The sequence below is a fragment of the Haliotis rubra genome, unplaced genomic scaffold, assembly GCF_003918875.1.
Source record: "Haliotis rubra isolate DU_JTF1 unplaced genomic scaffold, ASM391887v1 Scf346, whole genome shotgun sequence".
NCBI lineage: Eukaryota > Metazoa > Mollusca > Gastropoda > Lepetellida > Haliotidae > Haliotis > Haliotis rubra.
The window spans coordinates 1,022,542-1,031,449 of NW_025767020.1; the positions used below are offsets into that span (position 1 = coordinate 1,022,542).

An 8,908-nucleotide genomic window follows, 5' to 3' on the forward strand; every position below is an offset into this window, starting at 1 on the left:
TTTGTCATACATGTACTTTATTTGACATAACTGTACATAGTGTGTGTACATAACATCATTTTCTCACATACTGTACATTCAGAATATACAACCACGACATGAATACTTCAACACACACTTTCATAACAGAATATTTGGATGCTGAACAACCAATGCATTGTCACTTTAAATCACACTGGACAAGTGAAAACTTTTTATAGTGCTCATAGAAGTTTGGGTGGATGTCTTATAATTATCTTGCCAGTACCATTCCTTGGTTCCTGCAAGACATGATCTCTCAAATTTGCATAGTTTTCAAGACCATATTCATATCACTGTATCCTAAATTGTTTTTCTTCTGTTTTAATTAGGAATTCTGGTCCCGAAAAGTATTTCAAAAGTCAATCACCCACAGATCAAAGAAATGTGATTGCTACTTTTGGGAGGCAAATAACACATTTAATCTTAATATCTCTGTATGAAAAAGGTCTGCAAGGATTTTCATATCAGACATTTACTGGACATTTTACATAGCATTCATCCCATGTTTGATGCAATAAATTTCCACTGTCTGTCCTGACAAATGTGAAATTGATAATTTACACCCGATCCTTTTGTCCAAGAGAGGCTGAGTCTCCCCAGAGAGACAGCCAGATGTTAATGATGTCAGACTATCTGTGTCCCCCTTCTCTAATGTTTCTTGTGGCCTCGGCTCTGGGCCCCGCCACGGGTGTAGGTGAAACTTCTGTTTCCTCGGGAGCTGTTGTGTTTCTGATTCTGACAAAGAGAGACAAAGTTAAAGAGAGCTATTGACACTGTTTGACACTTGAATCATACCAGGGTCCGTATTTCATTAGGGTTTGCTTGCTTGTTTGCATGCTTTCAGTCCTTGGCTGAGTATGGTTTTACACCGTTTTTAGCAATATTCCAGCAATATCACGATGGGGGACACCAGAAATGGGCTTCACAAGTTGTACCCATGTGGGAAATCGAACCCGGACCTTCGGCATGACGAGCGAACACTTTAACCACTAGGCTACCCCACCACCCCCTTCAGTCCTTGGCAGTAGGGTCACTATTCAATAACAATACTTGGTCATCGCAAGATAGAAGCCAGCCAGTTCTGTGTCCAGTGAGTGACCAGATAATATATCACAAACAGCAATGTTACTTCCTTGTTATAATACACAATCATTATCACAGTCCACAATGATAAATCTGAAATACTGCTGACTGACCAGATAATATATCACAAACAGCAATGTTACTTCCTTGTTATAATGCACAATCATTATCACAGTCCACAATGATAAAGCTGAAATACTGCTGACTGCATTGGACAAGAGTGAGTTTAGTTTTACGCTGCACTCAGCAATATTCCAGCAGTCTCTAAATAATCAAGTCTGGACCAGACAATCCAGTGATCAACAGCATGAGCACCGATCTACACAATAGGGATACGATGATGTATGTGTCAACCAAGTGAGCGAGCCTGGTACACAGTGGAAATTAAACAAAAATACCTATGTTTTGCAGTGGAATTTAAACTATACTACATAAATTTTGACTTACCTTTCAATCAACTAAACGTGAAATCCTTTTAACCAACTAAATGTGAAATCCCCTTTTTAACGCAATGAGAAATGTAAAATAAACTAATAAATAATGAAGTTTAAACTTAATATGAAGAAACTGTCTATCTAGCAACTGTTAAATGTTAATGGATAATTCTCTCAACTATTTCTATTTTTATCTACTCTATTCTATTTGGAGAGAGCAACCTATCACTTGGAGAGCTACCCAGCAACAACCTGTCACAAGCGCTTAAAACTGAAAGTCTAAACATCTGTATCATACGCAGTTGAACCTCGCACAGAATCTCGTGTAGCATGAAAAGCTAATGTCCTTGTGCTTCAGGTGCTATCAAGCACTGTGTCCGAGAACATCAGTTCTTCACGGACCCTTCAGAACAGAGCCTGACCACCCGATCTCGTTAGTCGCCACTTACAAATAGCATCAGTTACTGGAGATCAATTCTAACTTGGATCTTCAGGGGACAAGAATAAAGGAATGTTGACATGAATTTCCAACTCAATGCATTCCTACCTTATTCTTTTTTCCTTTCTTGAATTTACCAGCAGGATTAAAGTCATCTTTGGCTTTGGAAGTTCCTGAAATAGAGGTTACAAATGTGTGAGACATTCGCTCAATCACAAATTCACAATGTTATCAAATGCAATGATATCACAAAATACCCTTCAGTAAGCATCTGGTGCATGTAGTAACAAATCATTAATCATGCTGAACAACAAAAACTGTCATTCAACTTAGCTTATACAGTGAAACCTCTTTATTGAAAACCTCAATAATCCGGAAAACCCTCTTTTCCAATCTTACTGCTGAGAATGTCTGCATCTACATTCTACCAATGATATGTCAATTTGGAATGTTGTAAATCTTGATGATTTTAATTGTACAGCATGGTTTGGCAAGGTTTCAATCTAAAACTGTAACCGAAATGGAACCAGATCTCTATAAACAAACCTTGAAACATCTTGTTGTAAGACCCAGAGTAATCATGAGCCACAAACTCCTTGCTCTTCTTTGACTTCTTCTTCGGCACCTTTTCTTCTTCTTCCTCAACCTCTTCCTCTGGCTCTTCTCCCACCTCATCCCCAAGGGATGGTTCCTCAATCGCTCCTTCATCCACGGCTCCAGGAAGACTTGCCTCATACAGGGGCTCCTTTTTCTTCTTCTTTTTCTTCTTCTGCAAATGAATACCAGCCTTGTTAGAATGTGTTTACTGGTATTTGTTTGTTGTTTAACACCATACTCAGTAATGATTCATCTATATAACATATGTCTTTCTCACTGGGCCCTTGATGTCCAGTGTTGTTTGACCAAATGCATCAATTGTTAGATGTTGAGTGCAAGACAGTTTTCAAGGTTATTGATAAATCAAGTGATATGTATACTATAAAGCCATTTTGTCTGTCTAGTCATCATGTTTGTGTTGCCCAACAGGGATTAATCCTGCATCTAGGGCAATGTTCAACTTTACAGTCTCCAACTGTCGGTAAAAATTCCTAAATTGGAATTAGATATTTCCCAGTTAATGTTGTTGCATTTTGCAATTTCACAGAAGTTCACAGAATCAACATTAAGAAAAAGGCTTTAATGCTCAGTTTTTTCTAGATTTCAGAAATGGGAACTATAATAATCCCACTTTTGAACAAAATAAAACAATTCCCCAAGTGGCCTGCCAAGGTAACTTGGAATCCTAGAAACATTCCTGCCTGACAAGTCTAATATATTTGTCAGTGTAGTGACAGAGTATGGGTTACATAGTGAGTGAGTGAGTGAGTTTGGTTTTACGCCGCTTTTAGCAATATTCCAGCAATATCACCGTGAGGGACACCAGAAATGAGCTTCACACATTGTACCCATGTGGGGAATCGAGCAGGGTCTCATTGGCGTAACGAGCGAACGCTTTAATCATCAGGCTACCCCACCGCCCTATGGGTTATATACTTCTTTTAGCCACATAATGACAGGGTATCCTCTAGGGGTGTCACGATTCGGTTCGGTTCATCGAAAATCGAATCGATAGATGTACGATTCGATCTCGATTTCAAATGCATCCATTTCGATTCGATTCATAAAGTACTTACATTCTAATACTGAGAGTTTATTTCACCTGAAATCATAAGAAATTATGTTGAAAATTTGCTGCTACAGGTGTGGCCAGTGAGAGGGTATTCTCCACTGCCGGAGACATTGTAAGTGCCCAGAGGGCATGTCTTTCAAGTGAAAATTCCTTGCACAGAACATGATCATTTAAAATGACTTACAGTGACATTACATTAATGAACAGAACTCCAGAGTTCGTGACTGTAACTTAATTTCATGATCACTTGTTCAGTTGACAACTTGTCTTGACAGTGTTCTAATTGCCCATTTTTCAAAGTTTGCCAAATTAAACTGATGTTACAACAAATTTAACTTTGTCCTCAGCTTTGGTGAATCGAATCAAACAAATTGAATCGATAATCGTACTGTATCAAAGTGAGAGTGAATCGTGACACCCCTAGTATCCTCACATATCGTACTCATGAGGGGCCATGGTGTGACTATCTTCACCCCTAGTGCCAGCAGCATGTCTTACCTGAGCCTGTTCCCGCAGCACAAACTCGTTGGTGCTGATGGGGATAGTGTCAACCTTCATCCTCTTGGATGGAGGTTCTGAAACACAAACAATCCAATGGAGAGAGAGAGAGAGAGAATGGTTTTTCCAGCAATATCAAGGCAGGGGACACTAGAAATGGGCTTCACACATTGTACCCATGTGGGGAATCGAACCCGGGTTTTTGGAGTGACGAGCGAACGCTTTAACCACTGGGCTACCCCACCGCCCTGAGAGAGGAGCGGGAGGTCCTACATTCGGTCAGTTTGGTTTTACGCCGCCAGTTTTAGCAATATTCCAGCAATATCAAAGAGGGGACACCAAAACTGTGCCACACACATTGCACCAAAGTGGGGAATCACATCTTTTTTGCAATAAGGAAATTCTTGAACAATACTATATTCATGTAGCAACGGAACAAAGAATTTATGACAGAGTGTAATGATCTTGTGAAACATGTTTGTTATAACTCGAAAATAAGCACTTTTTGTGACAAAAACACTGTTTGGCACTACTCCTTTAAATACATTGAGTGGTTGAGAGGTATGCCATGATGACCATTGAAGAGTCAATGAGTGAAAGTTTTAGCAATATTCAGACATGAGAACCACAGGCCCTTGTGTCTTTGTGGAGGATTAAAGATTTTCTAAATTATATATAAAAATTTGAGATGAAGCCGGCTCGAAATGCTTCACAGTATAATACATTATGACAAGGTCGGACACTTCGTGCACCCCACCCGACTGCTTTGCCGATCGCTATGCTACCATCGCATGCAATCGATTAAAACTTAATGTAAACATAATCATCAATGATTGGCCTATCGGGCACCACTCATGACAGTGTTGACACCTACCAATTCTTTATTGTTATTTCTGCAAGTCGATTGAAACCCGATTTTGACCCTCAACCAAACGATCTTGGACAAATGGCTGACGATATATCCGCAGAAAACAGGGTGTGTGTGTGTGTGTGGAAGAAAGCCATCTGGCTGGTCAACACTGCTAAATTTGTACATTCTTTATAAATTCTCGAATTCAACTGCTTGACTTGGAAGAAATCTAACATTTTTTTTCCAGCAATGGCTTCTCAAAAGAAAGCAAAATTTGTAAATGTCTCTTTAACAAACATCAACCAACCAGAGGGCTTGCTTCGACAACACACACCGTTTTTTTTCTGCAGATATATCGTCATCATTTGATCGATCTAAAAAACGCTCCAAATGAAATAAAAATCCTGAAAATCAGATCCACGGAAAATCCCTCATGTCTGAATATTCCGGCAATATCATGGGGAGGGGGCACTATAATGAGCTTCTACACTTCGGACCCATATCGAATGAAGAGCAAACATTTCAACTACTTGGTTACCTCACCACCAGTCAAGGTCACAATCCAGTGTTCACAGCAGCAGGCTACATGATAACTGACTGACTGATTGAGTTTTGGCTTTACGCCGCTTTTAGAAATATTCCAGCAACATCACGGAGGGAGACACCAGAAATGGGCTTTCACACACTGTACCCATGTGGGATTCAACCCGGTCTTCAGCGTGATGAGCCAACGCTTTTAACCACTAGGTTACCCCACCGCCCTACATGATAACAAACCACTGACACAACACTACAAAGGGCACCTGTCACTCACCATATATATGCACTGGTTGACCTGTCACTGGGTCAATCTCGTGTCCAACGTGTGCTCTGTCGATGGTTTCACATCCTTCTTCTTGACAGTGTTTGGCTTCAGCTTCCAAGGACTGACATTCTAGAACAAGAAGAGGAGGAGATTATTCATCACTTCCTCGAATATTTTGGTGAGGAACACAGAAAATTGGCTTCAGATTATTGTCATGTAGGCAATCAAACCCAGGCCCTTGGTGTGATGGATGACACCTGGCTAACCAATACCCCTAAAACAAGCAGGACATATAACTGGTTTTACGTCGCCATAAGCAATATTCACCCAATATCATGATGGGGGACACCAGAAATGGGCTTCACACATATTGTACCCATGTGGGGAATCGAACCTCGGTCTTCAGCTTGACAAGGTGATACTATAACCGTTAGGCTACTCCACCGCCCCAAAACAAGCAGCAACTGACCTGATGACATCATAGTGAATGATTGAATTAGTTTCTGTGCTCAGCACAAGTTATGTCATCTTCATTTAGTTGCAGTTTCAAGAAATCACTTTCAAAATGACACTCAACCTTTCAAACCATATTCACACACAGACTTTTATTATGCACCCACCTGAACGGAAAGTTGTGCTTGTGACGTCACTTTGGTCTTTGTTGACTTTTCATCTGGTTGTAAATACTGAAACATAAAGAATATACTTGGCATGTACCATGTGGCATAATGAATAATATTTTTGAACATCAAGGACTCATTGGATTCATAACAGCCAAATTCTCAAAACACCATCTCAGTTATATGTAGAGAAAAGCTCAAAGTGCAAAAAGTAAAAATGTTATGACTTTGGTGATATTTTTGGCTCAAAAGGATGATTTTCTTATCTTCAGAGTTTGATTGTTGTAAAACACATCTCAGCAGTGTTCCAGCTATGTGACTGAAGCCTGTAAATAGTTGAGTCTGCCATCTGAGTGACTGACCACCATGTCCAATTAGTTAACCATTATGACAATTATGGGTTATTGAAGACAATTTCTGCCCCACATCTTCATGGGTCTGTATTTTAAGACCCATCTCATCAACACCATCAATACAGTGATGTGTCATTCAGCTTCCTCTTCATTTTTGGGTCTTGTTCTTAGTAGAATGCAGACCGCCTCCCGTGGTGTAGAGGTTAGAGTGTCCCACCGAGAGCCGGAAGGTCGCTGGTTCGATCCCCGATCGCGTCATACCAAAAGACGTTAAAATATGGGTACTTGTTGGTCCCTGCTTGGCGTCGGCATTAATGGGTACAACAAGGACTGGTCGGCTTCGAGTCAGTATAATGTGTCTGAGTACGGGGGTATTCATGCTTCACTGAAAATATTTTTACTGGAACACAAGAACTAACCTGTAGAGGTTTAAGATTCTTTGAATATATTCCTCCTTGGGGTACAATTATAAGCATTTAAATGTCCATTTAAATTCCCTACTGGGGTACAGTTGTACCGACAGTTGTAACAATATTTGAATAAAATATTTACAAAACAAAACTACGCTTTGTCTTGTGAGACCATTCTTACAGGGCCTTCCGCCCCCTACAGCCAAGAGCAGGTAACTCTAGACCAGAACCTCGTGACTCACTTTCCATGCTGAACTAAGTCAGACAGAATGCGGGAGGGAGTGGAGAGATCCTGCAAGGAGGAATATATTCAAAGAATCTTAAACCTCTACAGGTTAGTTCGATTCTTTTATATATTCCTCCTTGGGGTACTTATAAGCATAAGACAGACTCCTAAAGACGGATCTCAGGAGCTGCATTCTGTCTGCTTAAAAACACCCCGACAAGAAGTGGAATTTCCCAAGCTAATTATAGCAGAAAAGGCACACTTACCCGGTCACGGTCCACCAAAGCCAATCAGGCGGGGCATGAGCCAGGGTCAGGGTAAACGATGCAAATTTGTCCAGCTTAAACCTCGCTAATGCAACTAACGAGACACACCCTCCCTCCTTCCCGTAATCTACTCGAAGTGAAGATAAGGGTCCCGCGAATAAACCCAGAAACGAAATGCCGGAATATGAACAGCAAAGTTTCCAAGGGCAGTTTAGTCTAGAGCTTCTCGTTAGAAAGCAAGAGACATGGGAATAAAACCAGCACCACATAAAACCCATCACCAAGGGAAAATGTAACAAGATTTGTAAAACCCAACACCAGTGTTAAAATTGGCAGATAATGGTTCACACAATAATGTTTTTTAAAACCTCAAAGCTCAATCGGCTAGAGAGGTGGAACCATGCCCACTGGAGAGAACTGACTGACCGAACCGAGCACGCCACTGGAGAGTCTGTCAAGTTGGTAATGACGGATGAACGCATTCTCGACGGCTCCAAATAGCCGCTGAGCAGATCTCCTCAATGGGCAGGGCTGCAGCGTAAGCTGTCGATGTAGCCACTGCCCTAACCGAATGAGCTTTCAACCCAACAGGCGGATAATGCCCTGTTTGAGTATAACTCATATGTATGGCAGAGACAAGCCACCGAGAAATGGTCTGCTTGGTCGCCGGAAGACCAGCCTGAACCCCGCCATAACAACAAAACAATTGGTTACCCTTACGGGTACCCCTTGTTCGCTTGATATAAGCCTGAAGTGTCTTTACGGACATCTAAGACGGAGCACGCCGTGAGAGAGGTACCGACAGGGAAGGCTGAGTGAAAGCTGGGAGCTCAATAGGCTGCCGCCACATGGAAGGGACTATCCTTCTTAGGACGGTAAGTCTCAGGCAGCCGAATGCTAACTCTGTCTTTGTGAAAATAGTAAGCTGGATCGGCCGACATTGCATGAATATCGCCAACCCGCCTCGCCAGAAGTCACCGCCACAAGAAACGCCGCCTTCCACGCCAACAGCTGGAGGGAAAGAGCCGACAGATTGTGAAACAGTGGACCGACAGCCAATCAAGAACCATTGACAAGTCCCACGGGGACTAATCCGGCGGACAACCGACGGATTCTGTCCACGCCTTCGCTAAAAAGCGCTGTACAAGAGGGTGCTGCCCCAAGAGAGCACCGCCAACAGGAATATGAAACGCAGAAATAGCCGTAGAATATCCTCGAACAGTGGAAGCCGCTT

General features: G+C 41.7%; 1 protein-coding gene across 1 annotated transcript; it reads right to left on the reverse strand.

Annotated features, from left to right (window-relative positions):
* On the reverse strand, positions 1–6,519 carry LOC124284846 (uncharacterized protein DDB_G0286299-like). The gene is made up of 6 exons (XM_046720966.1): positions 6,420–6,519; positions 5,809–5,928; positions 4,145–4,221; positions 2,524–2,746; positions 2,086–2,150; positions 1–756 (listed from the first exon to the last, which is right to left on the reverse strand). The coding sequence occupies exons 3-6, from the start codon at positions 4,202–4,204 to the stop codon at positions 670–672; spliced, it is 435 nt and encodes a 144-aa protein (XP_046576922.1). The 5' UTR covers positions 4,205–4,221; positions 5,809–5,928; positions 6,420–6,519; the 3' UTR covers positions 1–669.
* Between the last annotated feature and the right edge of the window lie 2,389 nt (positions 6,520–8,908).

What these genes read in the sequence shown, in the direction of transcription:
- LOC124284846 (XM_046720966.1), bottom strand. Translation starts at nt 4,204, where the DNA reads ATGAAGGTTGACACTATCCCCATCAGCACCAACGAGTTTGTGCTGCGG. An exon ending in TTACAACAAGATGTTTCAAG is followed by an intron (nt 2,151 to 2,523) that starts GTTTGTTTATAG and finishes CCTCTATTTCAG; the next exon opens with GAACTTCCAAAGCCAAAGAT. An exon ending in AGAAAGGAAAAAAGAATAAG is followed by an intron (nt 757 to 2,085) that starts GTAGGAATGCAT and finishes TCTCTTTGTCAG; the next exon opens with AATCAGAAACACAACAGCTC.